The sequence below is a fragment of the Cygnus atratus genome, chromosome 17 (genome assembly GCF_013377495.2).
Source record: "Cygnus atratus isolate AKBS03 ecotype Queensland, Australia chromosome 17, CAtr_DNAZoo_HiC_assembly, whole genome shotgun sequence".
Classification (NCBI taxonomy): Eukaryota; Metazoa; Chordata; class Aves; order Anseriformes; family Anatidae; genus Cygnus; species Cygnus atratus.
In genome coordinates this window covers 7,171,963-7,195,769 of record NC_066378.1, presented here as the reverse complement: position 1 = coordinate 7,195,769, position 23,807 = coordinate 7,171,963, and the positions used below count along the sequence as shown (strand labels likewise).

General features: G+C 40.8%; 1 protein-coding gene across 15 annotated transcripts in view; it reads left to right on the top strand.

Moving 5' to 3' along the window:
• ARVCF (ARVCF delta catenin family member) overlaps positions 1-23,807 on the top strand; it is a 270,617-nt gene that overhangs the window by 209,707 nt on the left and 37,103 nt on the right. For all 15 annotated transcript variants that reach the window (XM_035556879.2, XM_035556865.2, XM_035556866.2 and 12 more), the window contains 3 exons: positions 8,634-8,751; positions 10,039-10,210; positions 16,522-16,593. In XM_035556879.2, the coding sequence (XP_035412772.1) occupies positions 8,634-8,751; positions 10,039-10,210; positions 16,522-16,593 (362 nt within the window). The remainder of the gene's footprint in view (positions 1-8,633; positions 8,752-10,038; positions 10,211-16,521; positions 16,594-23,807) is intronic.

Here is a 23,807-nt window from a genome sequence, read left to right as displayed (position 1 = left end):
ACTTGACTTCTGTTAAAAACATGCATCCTTCAGATCGAAATTGCACATAACAGCTTGCCCAACATCAGCTCCTGAGAAGAGAAGGGATGACCTGGTGGCTAAAGCTGTGACAACGGACTTGAGAAGCATGAATTTAATTGCTGTTCTGCTACTGTTCTGACATAACTTCAGGCAAGATTAACTGTATAAATCTTTCTGTGGTTAATTTTTAATAGCCCTGCTTTCTTTTGATTTTGGTGAGATTTGGATTCCTGAGTGCCTGAGTGGATCTGGAATTCAGTCTTTCATCTTCACTTTTCCTGTCTTGACATTTGCACCTCTGTCTTACCTTCCCATGAAGATGGTAAATGCCAGTAGTTCAAGTATTGTGCAGTGGTTGGTCCAAGCGACAAGAACTGGGAATAGACACCTCCTGGAGGTATAAATTAAGAGTGCTGTCCTGTAAAATCAAAACCTGAGAATTATGGTAAGTGTGACGCAACGTTTGATGACATGAGATAAGGACTCAGTAGATTCAGAGCCAAAACAAATATATTTTTCTAGTGTGGAAAATGATGTATAAGTGTGTGCAGGCTCCTGTTACTTTTATTTTACTTCAGAGGAAATTGGACCACAGAAGCTTGATAGTAAATCATTAATAAGTAGGATGTGCCAAATAGAGTTTTTATATGAGCATGTTTTAAACCTTTTTCTGAAGAGGACAGAGAGCATCAGTGTACGTGCACATACATCTTGTCCTGCAGATATAATTTACTGTGCTTCTGTCATATGTAAGTAACACTGCTTAATGGTAATGGGCTCGTTCCTCAAGCTGCAATTTCTGTATATACTTGCAAATAGATGTGTGCACACACCTCCAATACACACTGGAGCATGTGCGTGTACTTGTAAGACACGCAGAGGTAAATAGGATTTGTCAAACCAAGTCTGCGGTCTTGTTTTAAGAGGAGAGTTCTCCCTTTGTACCTGGGAGAGGACTGAATAGCTCTTGGTGACAGTGGTGTTCCCATTTCTTTCTTCCCATCTCTACTCCTGCAGTCCCTCTTGGATTTTTTTTTTGAAAATTCACAGGGACTGCGAACAGAAAGTGGGCTTGGACTTTTGCTGCTTGTGTTTCTGTGTTGCTTGATATTTACTAGTAGATGTCTAAGAGGATGAATGCTTTACGTAGAAGCTTATTATTTTTTATTAGTATTATTTATTTTTTCAAAACTGTTATCTTAGTTGGGTGGGGAATGAGAATCCCCTTATATTGCATTCTGTTCTCCTTAAAGTCACCATGCCTCCAGTCAGAGCAATCTGTGGGATCTAGTAGTGCTGCTGGAGCACGGGCCAGTGCTAAGGCCTTTGTGTTTCTGGTGCTGTTTGCAGCCAGGACGCAGGAGGCCTTCAAGGCTTGGGGCTTGCTTCCCCTCATTGTCTCAGTCAGGGTTCCTCATGCCTCTGCATGCTGAATTTGAGGCAAGAAAGGCCATGTCAAAAGCAGATGGTTATGCCCTTCTTTCTTCTTAATGATTAATGTATAGCTTTCCTCTGAAGAAAAGTGCCTTGGAATTAGAGCTTTCGAAGTGAATTACCTTCAAGTTCATTTAAATCCTGCTGCTGTGATGCAGGATATGGTGACAGTCACATAATATTTGTCCTACCTGCACTCGCATCTGCTTGAGGTAGCCGTGATCTGCACGTGACTGAAGAAAGGAGGCACCTAAGCGCAAATCCTCGGCCTGGAAGCACGGCCTGGTTACAAGTAGGGCACAGGAGGTGAAGCTCAGGTGATGCTACCGCAGTGCCACTGGCTGAGCTGCCCTCCCTGTCAGGGGAACTTTGGTGACTGCAGCAAGGCAGGACTGAGAAGGTACTAAATGGGAGTGTTCAAGTGCTGGCTTTTAGTTTTATCTTTGGGACAGCAGCAAATTGGTAATCGAGCTTACCTAGTCCAGCATTTTTACGGAGCCCTGTCACACTGCACAAAGGGTCTTTTTGGAGCAGCTGTGTTTCCTCCCCACCCTATAAAAGATTGTTTGACAAAATCATTTGGTTGACTTTTCCTCTTAATTAGTGTGCCTGCCTATCGTAGTTCAAGTAATCCTTTTCTATGCTGTTGTACAGCAGTCATTTAACCAAGAAGGTCTGAACAGGACTTGGTACAGAGCTCACCCCCCACCAGGAGGAGATGAGGGCAGATGCTGCCTCGTCTCTGTCCACCCACCTGCCGTGCCTGGGGCTGTTGCACTGGTATCTTCTTCACGTGTGGGTACAGCCTTTGGGAGGCTGTTGCTCCAGAAGCCAGAGCTAACGATACTGTGTTTTGCTGTGTCATAGGTACTTTTGAACTGGACGTTTAGCAAAAGAATAGTTTTAGAAAGATAAAAATGGAGCAAAAATTTGCCTGTGAGTCTTGATTTTGCAGCACAGAAGAGGGAGAAGCTTATCTGCCCAACCCAGACTGGAAAAAAACAACTCAAATTAAAAACCCACACCTCTCAATACAGAGGAGTGAGTGAAGGCAGTTTCTTAATTAGCTTACTGAAACTGTGCAGGATCACAGCATATGGCTGTCCTGGGGCTTATATGATGAGCAGAGCGTTTAATTCGTGCTAGTAAGAAGCCGTTAGGGTTCTTCCTGACAGTTCCTGATGTTTAGCTTGTAATATAAATAAATTATGCATAGATTTTAGCAGCAGAGACATAACCTAGTTACAAGCAACCTTAATGCTTTACAATCAAATCTGAAGTATAATTGTAAAGTTGTGCACTTGCTTATTGCCTTCTGTCATTCCTTAGGAAAAAATGTAGGTCCCTTCCACCTGGGCTATCAATGAAGGCAATTGACAAAAATGTCTGTTGCTGTGGTAGGATGAAGAGTGAGATCAAAACAAAGCGTGCTGCGTGTAATGGACATAGTTTGCTTTGGAAGGCATGTGAGCTGTGATCCTCTATTAGATAACTACTACCTTATTTTTGTATTTTTGAGATTCTTTTCACATTGCTGTGAGAATACGTGATAAAGCAGGCAAAGCCTCTCAGCCTTTCCTCCAAGCAAAGACTGAAATTATTTGAAAGCCAAGTAGCTGCTGGGTTTTGTGGAATTCTTGTCTATTGCGTTTCTGCATGGCTTTGTGTTATAGGAGAGCAAACTAAGGCCCTCCAAGTAGGTCATGCAGGAGGTAACCAGTCAGCATTTTACTAAAAAGGCATTACATGGTATTTTGGATGTAGAAAGCCACAAATAACAAAGGATGGAATTCACGTCTGTATCTTGTTAAACTTTGCTGCTGGCTGTTGAGCCCTGGCTTATTGCAGGGGGATCTTAAAAAACAATCTTGATGTGATCCTGAGATGTGCCAGCATGCCTTACAGATGCAGTGCTCCACAGAAGTGTTTTCCTGGAGCACAGGCTAAACTCGTGAAGACCGTTTTCAGGGGTGGCTTATATTATGTCCTCTTGTAGGCATTTGGACCATTAAACAAAACCAATCCCTTTATTTAAGTATCTGGAAGGGGCTTAGATGCAAGGCAGTCAGAGCTGCTCTGCTTCTTTCTTGGGTCTGGCCGGTAAGTGGATACTTAAATGGAGCAGGAATCTCCAGTGAGATCACCTGCCCGGATCTGATGCACCTTTTCTCAGCTGAACAGCTGATCTCTACCAAGCATCACCATCAGTAGAGCTCCCCTTTCTTTTCTGCTCATTTCATGTGGACTTTGGCTTTGCTTGACTTTTCATCTGCTTTGCTTGATTTCTGATTCAGCTGCCTGCTGCCAAACTCTGTTGTGTTGTATAGGTCTCTTTTACCAGTGTGGCCTGGATCAGGCTATCTTCATGTCACAGGCAGCTTTTTGCTTTTTCTCTCTTATTTTTGGAACAATGAACTTAATAGCAATAAAACTTTTTGGTATTTCATGTGAACTCAAGTATGGAATTCATTGAATTTCTGCATGAAATGATGGAATGATTTTAAACTGCTCTATATTCGTCCTTCGGGACATTCAGTACCTGGAAATGCACTAGGAAATAGAGTATGTGTGCTGCAGCTGTTACTTATCGATCTCCTTCAGCTGACATCCAAATAAAAATTTCTTAATAATGAAGCAAAGCATGAGTGCAGAAGAGTGCTTTTATAGCAAGGGTTTTGACTGTCAGAGTAGGTGGGATATTAACAGCTAAAATATTTAAATTAAACTTGGGTAAACCGTACAGTATCTTATCAGATGAAGTAGAAAACTCAGTGCCTGGTCAGGGAAGCCGAAGTGGTAGTGGTAGTCGAGGTTTACCAAGGTGTGTGTGCTGTCTGCCAGCTCAGCTCCATGGTGAAGTGCCTCCCATTAAACCTGCCAGGAAACCCCAGTGCTTTGGAGCTCTCTTGCTTTCAATGATCACAGGGGTTCGCCTTCTTTACCTTCTTCACCAGTGCTGAGATGGTCTATATAGGAGCCGATGTTCGTTCTTGGCTTGGCAATACAAAAATCACTATTGGAAGGTTGTGAAAAAGTAGTGAAACTTATTTGGACCCTGTGGTATGCACAAAGAGGCTGTTGAAAAGAGCTTTTCACTGAACCAGCTTCAGCTTATCCATGCTTCTTCCAGAGAGAGCTGAAAATCTTACTAGAAACATATCTAAAAAAATTACATTTCAGCTGTTTATATTAAAAAAAAAAAGACAGTCCCCATAGTCCCCAGCCTATTGCCTTTGTCCCCAGCTGGGTCTCTAAATAAAGTGCTTTTTATGTCCAGAGAACCGAAGTGGGATGGTAATGCTCTAACCTCTGGCTTTCGGCTTTATCTGCAGCACGGTAGGATAACAGCTGATGGCCCTTTCTAGCCAGGTGGCAGACATAGCAATAGTCTGGGAAATAGAAGTTTAAGTGTTCAAAGAAATAATGTCTCCCTGGTGCTTATATTTTCAAGTTTCTCTGTGTTTAAAAAAACAAATCAGAACACACGCAAAACCAAAAACGCAAGCTCTCGGCTTTTGCATTGTTAGAGAAAGCACAGTGGGGGCATTGCTACATGATTTGCATTGAAATCTTGCAAATTAAGTGCCATGCATTTAATTACTTTTAAATCTTCTCTCTTGAGGATAATTTTGGTGTGTAGCGTTGACCATAGTAACGGCTCACCTATCCTAGAGGTGATGCATGCTGCCTGTTCTGTGAATGTAAATGTTACATTCAGACTTGCATGTCATTAAGAAGACTATTTGGTGCTAATGATAACTTTAGATAAAGTATGAACAGATTTCTCACACGCTCCCCACCATTTTCTGAAATCTTTAATGCCAACAGACTGGATTCCTAGTCTGAAGTGTTTCCATGCTGGTAGGTATTTGCTTTTATTTAACATTTACTTAGCCCTCTGTTTTGTTTTCCCAGGGAAAGCATATATTTAAACATCCTTGCAAATCTTCTTTCACTAGTCCTGCCTACAGGCTGGACTGCAAGAATTTGAGGAAGAATCCAGGGTACTCTGCCCAGCTAAAGGCTGCGGTTTTCAAATCTTTGGATGAGATGTGTGCCTTGCTGCTTCACATAAAATCACTCATAGAGTTGGTTTCCATCCTACATATTGACTAATACAGACAGTAATTTCATTTCTTGCTCCTGGAATTGCTTTTTTTGAGTGTATTGTATATATTTGTGGCAAACACACTAGGCAGCTTTCTGTTACCCTTTGCAATACGATGTGAGAAAGATACTATTCTTGTTTTTAAAGTATATTTTTCATGGAATGGACCCTTGGAAAAGTATTCAGAAGTGGGTGTTAGGGAAAGCAGGGGAGGCCTCTCCTGGGGACAAAGAGAAGCAGAATGTATGGTACACCAGAGGTGAATGTTCCACCCAAGACTGAGGGGATTCATTAATTTTGAAGGCTAAAAGAGACCATCAGGCAATCTAGTCTGAGTTCTTTTTTTTTTTTTGCCTAGGTGCCTGCTTTTCTAGGTGCCTCCTTTGTCGAGTACGCTTTGTTTTTAGCTGTTTATTTGCAGGAGCTGATGGTGTCCTTTTTAACGAGCAGCCTGCAGAACATCACAGGCCTTCCAGCACTAGCTCTTGCCAAGGTGATCGCTTCTGCCTGTGCACTGCAGTCCCTCCTGAATGCCCAAGGTGTGAATTTGACTGATGATGACCAGGTGATCATCAAGGAGGCAGGCTGTAGTATTAACACCCCGAGGCAGAAATGCAAACTGGCATTTTTCTGGGTTGCAGGACCAGTTGGCCATTTTGTTGAGTTCAGCAGGGGCTCGTAGCCTCAGCTTAACCAGCTTTCCAAGGTTGTTCCAGATGATGGACTCCAACCCCGGGGGCTCTTCTCCAGGGACTGACAGCTCACTCAAAGCCCACCTTTCCTTGGTGCTTACAGATGTTTGGTGTACTTGTGCATGTATCTGAAATGCAAGTATTCCCTTGGGAACAGGGAGCTCTTTGCTGCCTGGTGCAGTGTCAGAGCAGCAGAAAGAGCACGTTCTGCCAGGCAGGACCGATCTCCCTAGACGTAGTCTCTCTGAGATCTGTGTTGCCCAGACTTCTCTGTGTGAAGGATGTGGGCTGAGCTCTCTGGTATGTCTGGGTTATAGTTACAGACAGGGAAATGGGTTTTGTTGTTCCATGTTAGGTAAATCCCATCGGCTGCAGGAATCTTGTCACCCAAGGAGGACTAGCAAAATCCCAGGAGCGTCAGGTGTTTGTAGAGCTGATGTTTCTGCACGAGATGCTCACACGGATATTTTCCAGTGTATTAGTTGCAACAAGTTTGATGCCTGGGTAGCTTATACACAGTATTAATTAGCTATTAATTTGATCCTGCAGAATTTTCATGCTCATTTATGTCTGATATACGTGGGAATCTTTTCTTGAGGCATTAATTTTCATTAAGTTCTTCTATAGTTGAAGATACAGCAAGAAGGTGAGGTTAGCAAGCCACACTTATTGATGCACTTTACAATATCTCTTTCAATTACGATCTTATCCATGTCTACCTTAATATTAATCCTATAACAGATCAAGAAGTAAGACAGCAGGATAAAAAAATCCTGTGATGCAGTCAATAACCAAAGCCATAAAACAAACGTTGTTACATGTGTGGGAGCACAAATAAAAAAAAGAATCTCTTGTGTATTGGCCTTGAGGGCAAGAAAGGTGTTAAGGAATATTTTTTGCAAGATTTGATTTATTTATTTCTTGAAATTTGAGAGTGTTTCTCATGTATTTTAGTTTGCTATTTCTAAGACTTAACGAGTGAATAAGAAATGTGATACACAGCTCGACATGGACCATTTTTAGTGCGTTTCTGCCACCCTCAAGCTTAGTAGGTAATGTTTCACTTCTAATAAATGTACTTGGAGGTGGAGCATCTGTTGTTTATTATCATAATACCTGAAAGGTATCTCAGAATTCTAATTCAAATTTCATTTTCATAAAAACTTTACATTAAAGTTCACGTTTGGGCTTTAGATATTAAAGGATTAGTACAACAGAAGATGAGAACACAGCATGTAGAATTCTCTTCCATATATCCTGTGGAATTATATGTTAATATCCACTTTACATGTCCTGTATCAGCCATTGCTAGAGGCGAGACTGCGTTAGGTTTTAGGGAAAGGACTCGTTTATCTGTGTATTTCATCTGTGATCTTAACTGCAAGTTAATGTGCTGTTAGAGCAACCAGCTCACAGTTAAGTGTCTTCAGATTTTGAGAGGTCTCTGAGAAAATGTTTTTTTCTAGTTAAGCAATTAACATACAAGCTTGCCTGGGTGATGGGGGGGTGGACCATGGTTGGCTTGTTTATGACTTTGAGATTGGCAGTCCCTATAATTAGGTAAAAAGAAAAATTGGCCGCATTATCCTGATAGCAGAAGGTAATCGCTGTGTCCTGAGCTTTTGAGAGCGAACCTTACACAGATCTGAGAACTCACAGACCCTGAAAGCTGTAGTGTTGACTGTGGTGTTGTCAAAATTTGTGCATTTCAACTTTGAGAAAACTTGTGTGTAGGCTTACCGGTGAACACTATTGAGAATTGTTTTGTCAGTTCATTCCCCCAAAAAACATGGCAGGTTCATAGTTAAATAATCTATAGCTTTTTGAATATCTATTTTTAATTTTTTTCATGAAATCAAAATGCATTTTGCAATTTCTGTGGCCTGGAGCATACTGCTGCTGAGTGGTCTTCAGCTTCAGAAAAAGTAACTTTATATAAATATATATATAATACATATGTAAACTGTGGTAACTGTGCCTGACTATGCATTTGACTTGTAATTTTGCCTCCACGTGTAATTTCTTTTAAAAAGGTGAAAGTATTTTTCAGATGAAAAGTTCTGGCTTTGAAAATAAACTTTTAGATTGGGTATTGTTTGCTATGAGAACTGTCCAGTTCAAGGTACATTGCTGAACTTACTAGCAATGCAGAAAAATGTGTGTAGGCACCTCAGCAACTGCATTTCCCTTTTCGTTCAGATTAGGGTCATTGCGGATGCCCGCATTTTACCGAGGTATAACAGTTTGTCAGGCTTCTTTGCCTCCAAATTGTTGATCTGAGATAATGAGTTCTTAATAATTGTAGTATAAATCAACACACCTTCAACCTTGCGGTGAAGGTTAGAGGGCTAAATTTTCTTTTAAATCTCTTCTATTAGGAACGTAAGTTCAGATGGAGCAGAAGCACGCAGAAGACTAAGAGAGTGTGACGGCTTGGTGGATGCCCTCCTTCATGCCCTACAGTCTGCAGTTGGCAAGAAGGATACGGACAATAAGGTGAACTTGAGTATCAGAACTTGAATGGATGTTTCCATTAATTGAAGCTGAAGTGCTGCACTGGGGTCTGACTTCTATTTGCTAGTATCAGAACATGATTATGCTTGCCTCAGAAAATATAGTAATTACCTTCCTTTCATCTCTGTCATGGTATTGATGGTTCTGCTGACGGGCTATCAGCACAATGCTGCTGTGTTGCCTTGTCTGGCTGTTGAGGTGAGCAAAGACAAGTGGCTGTGATGGGTGGGGAAGAGTAGTCTTCTGTTCCTGCATTAACTGGCATTATTGCTATTGTTCTGCATTACTTAATTGACATTCGTAAGTGCAGTTTGCAAATCAGAATCGAGTCCCATTGTGTTGTGCTTTGCACAATGTTAGCAAAGGAGTTGATTCACATCTTAAAGACTTTATTCAACACCATCTTAAAAGGATGTAGTGCTAAGACATTAAGATGTCTTTAGACCTGAAACATTATGGCTTTTTTTTTGTAGGTACAGATGTTGATTCATCTGTTCTGATTGTCATCTCATCCTATAGTATTTAAAACAATATTTTTATGCATACGAAATATCTTAGGTTTAACCTGTTTAAAAAGTGAAGAGCATACTATCGCTTTATAACACCAATGAGGCTTTTAAGCATCTTTATTTTATTGTTTTTTAGTCCCACCATGTGATGGACTGTACAAGGGAATTCTAAAGCCCTGTCACTTAATCAGATAATTTTGGAAGTGGATTTTGTAACCACCAGGAGGCTTCCATTGCAACCTACAGAGCATTGCTCTTGTCAGAACCTGATGTGCTATGAATGAGCTATTACTACAGAACAATGAGTGTTCTCATTGAAATCCTCACATGCCCTTAGTTTTGACCTAGAGAAAGTTTAATAAGTAGGGTCTCTTGGGGATTGTAAAGGTTGGAAGAGTGTTACAGCACTGTATTAAAATAAGAACCTTAAATGATCATTTTCTGCTGTGTGTGTGATCTTTTGGTGAATTCGTCATCTTTATGCACGATTGGATGCTATTTTTGATTAGAGAGTTTTCATTTTGAATGGGTACTATTTATAAAACACTTCACTTTTAGGAGAAAAGAAGTGGTTTTAGAACAAGAAAGAACCTTAAATTAGGGTATTTTTGACAAAATTTCCTTGATCTACATTCTTTCCCTGGTATGGGTGGCTTCTTTTTTTTTTCCCCTTTCCACACACTTCCACTAAGCGATGCAACAGTTTGCAAATAGGAGGGTTCAATACTTACTTGTGATGTAATTTTTTTTTTCGTTTAAGTCCGTGGAGAACTGCGTGTGCATCATGCGGAATCTTTCCTATCACGTCCACAAAGAAGTCCCCGGAGCTGATAAGTATCAAGAACTAGATGCCAGTCAGACTACGAGCACAGGCGGCTCTCAGAAAAAGAAGAAAGATGATGCTGGTTGTTTTGGTGGAAAAAAAGCTAAAGGTATGTCTTGCAGAGAACTCAAAACTGGAAATGGATGTGTGGGTAAATTTTCTGTGTAGTCCTGCTCTTGAAAGCTCTTTCATCATGTTAAAGTGAGGCAGTTTGTGGAAGTACATGTCTATAGTGCTGTGGCTTGTGGTCATCTCCCTTGTTGTAATACTGCTAGGTATTTGGGAAGTACTTCCACAATTGCTATCCTTCTGCTTGGCTTTAAATAGAAGTGGTAAGACACTGCTGTTGGGCAGCGGTGGATGTGCTCTGCCTCTCCTCTGCTTGTCTGTGTCCTTGCATCTGTCAAACCTGTGCTTAGTCCACTTGCTTGGCTCTACAGCATGTGTCACGGCCCTTGCAAGCCAGGCCAGCATGTGTTCATCTCTGTGCATGGTAGTCCCGTCTGTTCCACGCCTTCAGTCTCCCACATTTGAACGTAAACTAAAAGCTGACGCCTCCCACCCACAGCTAAAACATACAACCTCCCAGTTTTGTCACTCAATAATTTAAATTGCAAACAGGATTTTGTAGCTTTTAATTGTCAGTCGCTTCTAGACCTGTTCTTTCCTCTGGGGTATGAGTGTTGCAAATGAGTTTCATTACCAGAGAAGATTAATAGTCTCAGTAACCCCCATTCCATCTTCCCTCTAAAAAGAGACACTTAAGTTTCTTTCACGCTCAAACACATTTATATGCATTCTCTTTGTTGTTTTAGAGAAATGACTTATGAATTCAGAGATAACAAAGTTAGTTTTGTCTAGGCTCCATTTTCTGCATTCGTGTGTACTCACATCCTGGCTTACTATTTATGCCAAGGGTCTAAGGAAGGTTATGATGCTGAAGAGTAGACAAGGAATTGGTTGAGCTTGAGGGACTGTGTGCTGTACATTAATCTTCCTCTGATGTGACCTGTACATGTTATTAAAATGTTTTGTTTCCATATGTGTTATAAAGTCATCACAGTGTGAACTTGCTATTGCAGACTAGTCTGTCACCAGAGAGATTTAACATGTGTCTAAAAAACCAAAAACATTAATCGAGGGATTGAGGGGAATGTTTTAATGACTGGGGGAAAAAATGGAAAAAGAATTTTAGCTGCCTGGCCAACCTGTTCTCACAGTGAATGACTGAAGCTATACTGTGATACCCTTTGGAAACCCTGAATGTGTGCTGAGTCAAACCAGTTTCCTGCCATTTGTCCATGATGTTTTGCTGCTTGAAAGCAATGCAGTCAGTTAAAGTTTTGTTTTGTTTTACGTAAAAGCTGTGTGTGTGCACTGTGAAAGAGGGGAGTGTGATGATAGAGAACTGTCCTCATCCTCTTGATGACTGAAAAGACAGCGCTCTCCGGTGGTTGCCCGTTGTCAAGTGGCTGCCAGTTTCCTGTATTTTCTGCATCTGTACACCCTGATAGCTTCAGTTGAGCAGCCACAAAATATGATTGTGTCTTTTTGGATTAATTGATCTCAAAATCATGTGACACTGTGGATGAACCTGCAGATTTCAGCAAGCAGTTCAGGCACTCAGTGACAGCCTGGGTTTGGCCCTGTGTGTAAATACACTTTTAAAGTCATAAATAGATAATTCCTTGTCCCATCACTAAATTTATGTGAATACCTAGGCTGAAACTGTCTTAATTTTGTCAGTCTTGGACTTCAAAATAGGTCACTTCAATTCCCTCCTTCTCTTGCTCACTTAATCTTGCAGTGTTCCCATGTTTTTTATTTCATGGTCATTGATCATAGCATTTCAAACACATCCGCAAAGGGCTAGTCACCGTCCCCTCAATTCCTGGAGCACTTTTTTTGTAATGAAAAGTGAAGGGGAAAAAAAAAAAAGATCTACAGGGAAAGACTTTTCAGCAGGAACAAAAGAAATTAAGTAGAATATCCTTTTTTTTTTGTGGGTTTGTTTTGGGGTTGTTTTAGTTTTAGGAAGTTCCTTGTAAATCTCAGGCTTTGAACCTATTCTGTAAAATTCTGCCTCTTTGTGACTATTCCTTTGTATTTTCTTCCTTCCTGTAAATTTTTGTTTTTCTTTTGCTGCTTTTCTGGTAATTAGAGGAATGGTTCAATCAAGGTGAGTCTTTGCAATACTTTTTTTTATCATCACCATAATCTGCATTGTTCTGCTTTTACATGCAAGGCAAAGAGCTGACATCAAGGTCTTGCTCATTCGCCTTCTCTGCTCCCCCAGTGCATCCTCCTGTTCATTTCAGCAGGCATGGAAATCCGCTGTCTGATCGAGGCAGCATTTTATGTTTGGTCTTCTCACATTGCTAATAGAAAAGACATTTTTATTCAGTCCTGGTGTAAGTGCAATAACAGAATTGATTTGTGACTAGCTTGATAATCCCATGAGGGAGGGCACAGGTAAGTGTGCAAGTTGCCTTCCCAACCCTGTCATGTCAAAGTACAGCTTTGCTAACTCACCTAGGTAGTGATAACTGTAAAGACTCAGCAGCTTGGATGAGTGTTCTCAGAGAGCCTTGGTGTTTTGTCTGACTGGGCACAGGTGCCTTGGCTGCTGTGTGTTTATTACTGACATTCACACTAGCTAGATGAAGATACCTCCAGTAGATTGTTGGGGGCTACACCCTTCAGTTTCACATCCTAACACAATAGGGTGAAAGTGCAATTGAAATGTACAAGCTTACCTCCCTCCCTCCCTCTTCAGCTGGCAAGTTCAGTTAGCCTGTGGAGTGCCCCAGAGTTATTGATGGGTGCACTGTGTTATTGATAATGATCTGGGGGTAAAGACAGGCTCGTTTTCAGTCTCTGACACTTGCTTCAGATCAATGAGGTCTGGAGGGCTGAGCCAGAAGAGAAATGTTGAAAAAAATTGCTCCCCCCAACAAAAGGTGCTCATTAGCATTCCGTGAGATGCTGATTTCTGACTGTGACTGGTGAGGCCTGTGGAGGGTGGGCATGCTGGCAAGGCAGAGCTCAGCCCTTGCTTTCTGTTACTCCACCGCCTTCCAGTTCAGTGGGTGTATTAACGAGCACAGTATTGACTGCTGGGGATGGTGCTGGTGTCATGAACAAATCTCTTTGCTTTTAATTTATTTTCTTTAACCAGAAAGGAAGTGTTTGGGAATTAATCCTTCAGCAAGAGTGGTCTAGCTGAATAGCTGTATTGATTATCCAGGAAAACAGAACGACATTTAAGGAAGATCATAAACAACATTAGTGGTTAATAACACTGGGTCACACCTCAGAGTCTTACTGGCAGAATGAAAATGCAAAAGGTCATGTTTTGGTTGTTTCTCACATAGAAGTAGTGGGGGGAGAGGCAAAGAATTTTAATCCCACTGTTTCAGAGACTGTAAATTGCATCTTGTACAAGCAAGTCTCATGTCAGGCTGTTTTCCCAAACCCAATTGCAGTGCCAATTCCTACAGCCAGGTTTCATAAAACAGACCTGTCAGCAGGCACATTCAGGGCTGTCTGTCTCTTGGCCAAGTTCGAAGCTCTGTTTGTAATCCAACAGCATCGTCTTTTGTCTAGTGTTGCTAGGTCAGGAAAACTTGGGGAGGAGGGAGACACATAGAGCAACAGAAACTGAGATGTCCAAAACCAGTGCTTTCAAATTTTTAACTGCTAGTGTGGTCATTTAAGCATCCCTGGGCACTAGTGATCCTGGCTGGCTTGAGGGATAGCAAGATGTTCAGCGCTCCAGTGGCTGGCAGGGAAGCTGTTTTTCTTGTGGTATCAGGCAGGCTAGGTGATGGCTGAGAGCTGTGTAATTGATAGGCTCTTGAAATTGCTAAATTCTGTCACCTTTTTAGAAAATCCAAATCAATATTGTGGGTCTCACGGAAATTAAATGGGAAAAGTCGCAGCTGGGCCACCTTTGTCTTCCAGATGGATTTCTTTGGAATCATCTTACAGCTTATTCCTCATGCTCCTAACCCACTCCCTGTAGGAAGGCTCTGGAAAATGGAGGTGCTTCAGGTATTTCTGAACCTGGCCTTTGTTCAGTTTGATTAAACAGTTTGTAGAGTTGAGATCCCCATGGTCAGAACTCTGTCTTCTGAATTTCTTCCATTTGTAAACAGCTGGCAGCTTCTGTTTTAAACACATGTGGTTTTGCCCAAGGGCTGGATTAGTTCCTCTGGGGGCTGTGAGACAAACCAGAAAAGGTTTCACAGAAGAAGGCCGGTACATTCAGCCTGGCCCTGAAATTGTGAGACTGGAAATGAAGTTCACGAAACACAGGTGGAGCGTGCTGTCTTAGTGAAAGATGGCTTAATAAGCAGGCAGCTGCTTCTGTGCTGCCAGCTCAAAAGCTGTAGCAGCCTGCACTGTTCTCCCGGACAGTCCCTTAAAAAGCGCTGCTCACTGACCAGTGCACCCTAAAGAAGGAGTCTGGCTCTTCCTGCGCCATCTCAGTTCTGCAGGGCTGGTAAAAATAACTAACTCAGATCTTAAAATTATAGGGAAAACTTCTGAAATGAATAGTTGAGTCAAGTCTGGCTCTCAGTGCAGTTATTTTGAGGTTTGTAACTAGCAAATGCCAGAGACGTGAAATTTGGGGGCATGTGAAAAAAGTTTGTCATACTTGTAGATAAGATGCAGTCACATTTCTTGGTCTGTTTTAAGTCTGTAATCTTTCCTAAACACTGACTTCCTTCCTTCTGTGCTCCTTTTTTAATCCCTCTGGCCTGCTTTTTCCTCACCATGGTCTGAGGGTCAACAAGGGTTTGCAGCCAGCAGCAGGGCTCAGCTGTTGTTATGAAATGCAGTGTCCTTCGCTGTGCGTTTTGTTCTTTCTGGTATTCGGTTCCCCGAGCAACATGTTTCTGGTTCTTTCATGGAACAAAAGCTAGATGGAGGGCTGCAGTCTAGAAAGATGGGCTTTTTCATACTTTAACCAAATTACTTCAGATGAACAGAACTTCTAGATACATGTTTTGTTTAGTATTTACAGGTGGTGTTGGTGTGTTTTGTTTTTTGTAATGTATTGCTAGCCTCAGGTTTTAGTTTCTTTCCTCTTACTGTCATTTCTAAGTGTTCATATTGGTATTTAAAAGCAGTTTCTACTCCATACGGCATGTTTGTTCTTTTGTCAGTAAGAAAGGTAGAGCAGCCCATTGACTTCACCGTGCAGAAGCTGTGCCAGCTCCCTCCTATAGTGGGGCAGGGATTGGCCTTTCCTGTTTTGTGACCTATTCCCAGTCAAGACGAGTCTCTTGTAACTCTCCATGTTAGGTTTTCCAAGGACTGTTTTCCTGTTTGTTTTTAAGCATCCCGACTGGTGGAGCTTTTAGCCCTTCCTGTAGCCCTCCAGTGACAGTCTGCTAGGGTCCCTGCTCAGAAGCCACCCTTGAAGCTTAAATTGAGTTGTTCTGAATTCATCTCATCACTCACCGTTGCACCTTCTTCCCCTGCTCTTGTGCAAAAGGGACTAAATAACTGACTGGATTTTCCCCTTAAAATAAATTGGAAAAGCTAAATTGTACATTGCTGTCCTCAGAAGCCATAAGGATTCCTGCACTTCCTTGAAAATCTGCTCTCAAGACTTCCAACCACAAGGAGCTTGGTTCTCCCACAGCATTCAAGTGTGCTTAGCGAAGGCAGTGTGTCCCCTTGGTGGGGGAAGAGAAAATTAACACTTCTCTCCCCAACTGTGTACATAACCTTGCATTCCTAGCCTAAAACTCAAGTCCTGGTGGCAGCCCACTTTTTTGTGAAGGACTGTACAAATTAAAGCTGATGAAATGGCTTAAAACTGTCTCTTAGCAAAAAATATGAAATTGTTTCCATTAGTTTCTACTAAATAGCCAAAATTGCACTTCATTGATTGAAGGGCAACTGAAGGTTAAGTTGTTGGTTGCTGTCTGTACTGTGTTAAATCTAGGCCTCCCTACCTGGCAGTCACAGTGAGGACAGAGGCTGCTAAGCAAGCCTGTTGTGTTTTGCTATGCTGCTCTGTTTCTTCTTCAGCTAAGCCTCAGGTCAAAACTTCTCTGTGGGAATAATGAGGAAATCCTGGGCCTCTGAGGGAGGGCTGCAGCTTTGCAAAGAAGAGAAATGGCACAGTTTTTGTAGATTTTAAGCACTCTTAAGGCCCGCTGAATTGCCAGTGCTCTCATATTAGCAGATCAACCTGAAAGTTGCACAGATTTTTGTCCTGAAATTGCTCAGGCTAAAAGCACAGCCATGCAGCTGGATTGCAGGTCACACATGTACAGATTCTGGTAATAGTCTGATTTATATTCTGAGTCAATATCTTCTCTCATAGATGCGCATGACAGTAACTTACCTGTCAGTATGCTGATAGTCTTTACCATCTGTTGTCTTGATTTTTTTTTTGCACAGGAAAGAAGAATGGAGATTTGGACAGGAATTTTGATACACTTGATTTGCCTAAGCGGTCTGAAACAGCAAAAGGTAATGCTAATGTTTGTGCTTTTGGAAATAACAAGTAGCATGGGAGCTGGAGGCTCTTAAAGGGACTTGAGACATGAGCATATCAGGTTGATCTTTCTTTTGTATTCAGTTAATTGAAATAATAGATGTGTCAGAGCTTATTTAGTATTTAATACTGGATATAAGCAGCTTTTATATTAAATTGCTAAATGGGGGGAATCTCAAAGAGGCCTGTCTGATTTGGTATTAGGTTGTGTACCTCCATAGAAGGGTAAATGCATGTGGTTGTCTTTTACAACTCCATTTGCAAATTGCCTGCACTGAACCTGAATGTAAGGAATTAAGAAATGCATTAGCTGAGTGTACTTATCACTCATCTTTTCCCTTTCCTGGCATCTCTATAGTTCTTCAGTTTCTCTGTGTTGTGCTTTTGCATTTCAGCTTCTGGCAGAGGTGAAATCTTGTACAGATGATCTGCATCCCACCCTGTATGTGTGGTGCTCTCTCCTTGATTGGAGGTTAGGAGATGATTTGGGTCTCGTCAGGCTTCTTACAGCATTGGACAGTGTTTTGAAACTTGTACGGGTTTTTGAAGTGTGTGCAATATCACTGCAGATCCAACCATTGTTGTGGCAACTGCTGTGGTGCCACCCTGTCAGCCTGGCCTTGCAGGAGAAGCTCTTCTAGAGCACCCTCACCTTAACGATCTGTAAGTGCTGGGGACTACCAGAGTATTCTTCCAAAGGAAAATTGAATTCTTCCTGTATCACGTGTACAGTTCCAGAGAGTATACAGACATCTCTGGATTTTCTTTGGATACCTGAATTCTACCACCACAGCGACCTTGATCAAATCAACTGATTTGTGCTTCAATTTCCTTTCTGTAAACTGAGGGCAGCAGCAGAGGCAGTATCTAACATTCTTAGAGATGTAATAATGGTCAGTAATGGCACAATAATTGCACATGTAAAGTGCTGCACTCAGTTAAATTCATGGGCAGTGGAGCTCTGTTTTGATGATATACGAACTAATCCTAATATATAGATGGATCTAATTAATTTACAGACACCCTGTACAATGGGTACAGTTTCTAGGCTGATGTCTAAACACAGATTTCCATCTGGTGTATTATTGCATGAGATACTAAGGCACCTCCTATAAGGTACAATGCCATCGTGTTATGGGAGCTGCAGGAAACGTCTCTTAACCAACTTTCACTTCAGTGTCTTCAATTCAGGGCTGGGCACTGATCACATTGCAAAGCAAGGAGACTTCTTAAGGGTAGGGTGTTAATAAAAAAAAAAAAAGGGGGGGGGGTGTCAAAATATAGCAAGGGCTTCAACTCTTTAATTGTTTTATAAATGTGACTGGAATGTAGGTGCCAGTAAAGGAAAAACGGATATCAAGGATTTCTGCAAAGGAATATATCTTGAATAACTTTATTTAAAATAAGTTTTAAGTCTTTGATGTGGCTTTGCTAATGGTAGAATTTTTGTAGTGTGTTTGATGGGAGCTATGTCTTGCTATCTGAGCTTATGCAGCTCGTTATCATATTCAATTGCTAGAAATGGCACACTCTTGAAGAGGTTTGGCAGTTTTGAAGACACCCTAATTTAATCTAAATGGAATAGATTGTAATCTGACTACATATCTCATACTAGATTGGGTTAGGCGATTAATCCCCCAGTTTTGAAAGAAGCCCATTTGCATGGGAAAAGGCATGAGGAACTATTCATTTGTGTGCCTAAAGGGCGAACAAAAATTGTGACACATTTTTGTTTTCTTTTACCAGCAGTTTCCTGCTAAGCATCTAGTTTACGTGAGAGTTCCTGGATATTAAAGGTCCTAACAAAATTGCTAGGACTTTGAATTGTTCAGTAAGATAAGGAAAATAAAATTGCAGTTTCAAAACCCTTAAAAGCTCAGGTCAGATGTATGCCATAGAGTATAATTGGCTCTGATGAGATCAGCTGTCAGCTGAAGCAGAACCTCGTTACTAAGATTGAAAAATCATGCAAGTTTTAATGATCAAAAGCACTCAGTTTGAGTGACACAATTAAGTGCTATTTCAAAAATCAACAATTATAGATTAATCTCTTTCATGTATTATTAAAGCCACATTAAAGTGAGTTTTCAGCTGGAATCTTTGTGGGCAAATGAAACTGGGGTAATAAGATTTGTTCATGCAGTGCAGCAAATGAACATTGTGGTAGTTAACTAAACCTTGGGATGCAGTGTTGTTAACTTTCCTGTAATCTTGAGTCAACATCCATGGTGTTTATCTGGTGGATCTAAAAAGGCTTTAGGAAGCTGATGACATGATTTCCTTATAGAATAATTTTAGATGTGATCACTGAGCTAAATTGACACTGTGCTTATGATCACTTGAAAAACTGCAATCTAGAAAATGTGAACTAGTTTAAACCTATCTTCTATCATCTCTGGAAATTTTGTTTGGTCTCAGAATGACTTTAATTACAGGAATCTCTGCTTATCGCATAGGTGAACATCATAAAAGCAGAACCTTTAGGAGTTCAAGTTGTGGGCTAATGGGACAGGTAAATGTCTGTTTGTATGGCAGAGATTTGTTCAGTCTCTTTCAAGATAGCTTATGAACGTTTTCATGTCCTGAATAGAATAAAGGGAATTTGGGGTTATTACCTGGTTTAAATACTAGTAATTTCTTCCTGGAATTTGTTTGCTCTGGAGAGGAAAGAATGAATGAAGGCCATCTTTTTTTTTAATAAGGGATGATCTAGAGTCCTCTTTCTTTTGATTGCTCTTGTTTCTTTTTTTTTTTTTAATGGAAATCAGATTTTGTGCAGCACAGCATTTGAGCAGCCCTGAAACCATTTCTAAACCTGTAATAACTTTATGTGCTAGGCATTCTAGCAGGGGATGCTTCCAGTTCAGGGTTATCATTTGTAGTAAACTGGATAATGTCAGATGAGAGATCTTGTAATGCTTTCAGAAGCTGTCTCATCTGATATTAAAAAATATATATATATATGCTCCGGCAGCGTCCAGAGTACTGCTGTCCTCATGAGGAAGGATTGTCGAAGAGATGCTTCTTGTTTCCTCTTTGTTGAAAGGAGCATTATTTTTTTTTCCTGACAGACAGGGAGAGAGGATAAATTTGGGGAAACAATAAGAGCTTGCATAGAGCCATATGAGAAGGGGACAGCACTGACAAGAAATTACAAATGCTGTCCTTAGGACCTTGCTAAATTTAGTACTTTCAAAAAATTCCTACTTCTGGGAGAAAAAACAGTCTTGCTAAAATCCCTTCCCCAATATAAAGTAGGTCACTGACAGCAGCGTTGGCTGACTCCTCTGCAGACTGCTCTTTCTGCGCTACCTTGGTATGAATGTTGATTTCTCCTGTGTGCACGTTAAATACGTAGCGTAGTACAGTTCCTTGGCTTTGTGAGCAAAGTCCTTATTTCTGAGCAGGACTAGTGACAGGAGGCTCATACAGTGGGGAAAAGATCAAGATTAATCATATCTGTGCAGTGGAAAGCAGTGTCTCAGATGGCAGACTGGTAGATTGAGAGATAAGATTTTCTGAAAAGAATCAGCACTGATATATGTCAGCCCTCTGAAGATGTTATGAAGGTTGTAACGTTTGATCCTCCTGATGTGAAGGTGCTGGATTGTCCACCTCTGTTCATCAGAAAAGCAAGTCTGCTCTTTGTATGTAATTGGTCAGTTATTCCTAATTAAGTCCAAAGCAGTACGCTATTTAGTTTAGACAAATCTCTTGACTTCTTTCTTATGCTTGCATATATCTAATAGCGTAAAAGTGGATGCTCTAAGCTGCTTTGGGTGTTCAAAGTGAAGTTAAGCTCTAGTTTCAGTTCGTCTCATTCAGTAGCTGAAATTTTTCAGCCAAAAGGACATGTGTTCAGGTATATTTCAGCCTGGTGGATGAGCTAACTCATTCTCTCCTATAGATCAGTTAAAGTCTTTATTAATTTTTCTTTTCTCTTTTGATTATTTAAGCTTACTTGCATTTTAATGGGAACATAAGCATAGGAATAGAGTAGAGCAGAAATACTGGGCTAGTAATAAAGCTGCTTATATTTGAACAAATCCATTTTGTTGTAGCAGGGACCTAAAAGAAAAGCTGCGTATATTCAGAAGCTCAGCCTTGTGCGTACACTTACCCTGGTCAGTAGCCTGTGTACGTAGGGAATGAGATTTTGCATGACCTTCTGTCAGCAGGTGAATTTCTTCTTTCTCTGTTATCTCAAATACTCAGTCACTTTCCACATAGCCCAGTGCTGATGATAGATTTTCTATTCCAGAAGGTGAGTGTTCAAATTCACTTATAAATCTGTGTGTTACTGCTCCAGGAAATTAGACTTCCTGGCACTGTCAGGGTAATGACTTTAACTTAGTAGATTACCAAAATGCTAGCAATTTGTCTTCAGCTATAGGCAATGCTGTAGTGGGGGAGAGAGGAAACTTCACTGAAGCTTTACTCTGACTTTGTTTGTAATTAAGATTAGCTTCTGTTCTCATTTCACTGCCATTTTAATTTGCTTTCCTGAAATCTTTAAATGTTGACACAAGCTTTCACCTGCCCTTTCCATCTCCCTTCAGTTATTAATTTTGATTGTTGTATGGTGAGTGAGTGGAATTGCTTGATTAATGGTACATCCACACCCCTCCTGTGCCTGCTAGTGGAAACTGAGGGGCTGAGAAGATCTCCTCTGTGAGAGTAGGTAACATGTTCTTGTATTAACATCTTATAAGTATTTCATGCATGGCGATAGAATTCCTATCAGAATTAAGTATTTTGTATTTCTGTTGCTTTACCAAGTAAAATGTTCTTTTTTGCTACCATGTGGTATTGTGTTTTTTGTGTTGTTTTTTTTTTTTTGTAATTTACAAAGTAGTGAAAGATCTCTCATCTGTCTTCCAGTGCTTTGAGTCAGAGAAAATTTATTAGCTTGGATAGAAAAATTCTCTTATACAGCCTGCCCTTGCCAAACTTCCTCTAGCCTTGTACCTATAAATTCTAATCCTTTTTCTCTAAATCTGCTAGGAATTCAGAATGGACACCAGTGGTTTTTTTTTCCTTTCTTGTGCGCACATTCATTCTGTGACTGCCTGTTTGTAGTGCAGAAGTCTAATTGTTCTGGAATGTTCTGCTTTATTTTCATCATCTATTACAGTTCTTACGTTGAGTCACTTGTTTGATCAAAGCTGGGTTGTGAAGCATGGCAGTGGGATTGCTTCCTGGTCTTCTGAGTTGTGCTCTACAGAGGGAAACTCTTACTTGTGATCTTAATGGGTTTAATTTTATAGAATGTAACTCTTAAGTTTAGGGCTGAGACTGAAGGGTTTGAAAAATCATATGGGGAGCTGGAGCTGGAATGTGGATTGGAGGTCCAGGAGTGGGTTACGGTGACACTGTTAGACCTTGCATCTTATTTCTGCTCTGACACATCTTCCACCAATGGAACAAATGAATCTGAAATAAATTATTGTTCTTGACATTACAATGCAAGCAACTTTAACTAATACGAAGTGTTGTATAGAAAAAATATTTAAGTAGCCTGGCCAAAGCCTTTGAAAGTTGTAACCTGCCCTGACACGCGTTTAGGGTTTAATGGCTACTTTCTTAGCACGGATTTTAAATAAAGTGCAAAATCCTGTCTCCAGTACTTAACTTGAAAAAAACTCTTAAAACAGAAAACTGTTTCAGTAGAAGTGTTCTTCTTTTAACAGTGTGGTGGGTTTTTTGTTCATTTTGTTTTTTGTTTTTTTTACAAACAGCTCAAGTTCTCTATAAACTCTAGATGAGGTGAGCACTGATGGGTGGTAGTGACTCGACTGCAGTGGTGAGGTGTTTCTTTGACTTCCGTCTCTGTCTTGGTCCCAGTATGTGCTCCAGGGTACCTACAAGGAAATTTGCTCTAAGTTTGTACCTGATTAGAAATGTTTCTTAATTCTTGCTTGAGAAGTTTTATGTAGGACAAAAAGGTAGAAGAAACAAGTGGAAAGAAGGGTCGTATCTTTGCAGAAGTAGCTGGCTTTGAAACCTGTTGAACCAACGCTGCTCCATTGTCATGATGTTCCTTGTTGCTTGCTATTCTCAATTTTGCTGCCTGTTGCCAGGATCAGTTGTTTTTTTCTGTTGGATTTGTCACACTCAGAGCTGCTGGACTTCATTGTTAAAGCAGTCCTGGCAGTTACTGATTCACCTTGTGATAAGCTCACCTTGCTGCACAGATGTTGCATAAAATAAATCATTAGCACAACTCTTAAGGGTTGTTCTTTTCTTTTTGCTATATTGTACAGCTGGTAAACCTTGAACAGCCTGGCAATATAAAGATTTTTGTCCATGGAGCGACTTCTGTTTCTTTCTGCATAATTTGGTAGCATAAGGTTAAAATTATATATATTTATATGACCCAGCCTATTTTTTAACAGGTATTGAACTGGCTTTGTAGTTAATGTGGCAGATTTTCCCCAAGTATCTTGTTTTGCCTACTGGTACCCACAGGCTTTTTTTCTTGTCTGTTTTTATTTACTCAGATGACAGTGGGAAGTCAGTGGAATCTGATACTCTGGTGCAAAATAGAGAGCAATACATGTATTTGAGAACACATGCAGCAGCTCTTGGGTATAAGTAGTAAAGAGTAGAAGGGAAAAAAAAAAGCCACCACTCTTCTAGCTGATATCTTATATTGCTGCATTGTCTCGGGAGCCTTGGGTTGGGAAGGAGCAAGTCAGGTGCAAGTGGTTGCATCCAGCTGTGAGGTTTTAGGAAATGTTTAGTAGTGGACAAATAACAGATGAGTTGGTTTGGATGTATTCATGCTGTTATCTCTGTACCTTTGCATAACAGCTGTCAGTAAGTCTCACATACCTGATATCTGTGCCTGCTTTGGGGTTTTTAACAACACCTGTTTATTTACAGTCCAGGAGTGAAAGCATTCTGTTCTTCTTACTTGTGCTTGTGTGAGAAGCTGGCTTCAAGTTCTGGTGGATTTCTGCTTCAGGAGAAAAGGAAGGCTAGGTTGACTTCACTGTTGCTCTCCAGCTCCTCATCTCAAACCAAAGTATATTTAGGGTTTTGTTTTGGGGCCAAGTTAGAATTCTGACACCCAGTACTTTATCTTCTACAGCTGCTGCTGTGTAGGTGTAGTAGGTGGACAGATGGATTATTTTTGTCATCCTGTCTTCGATTCTGACCCTGCATGTGGGCACTCAGTGAGGACCAT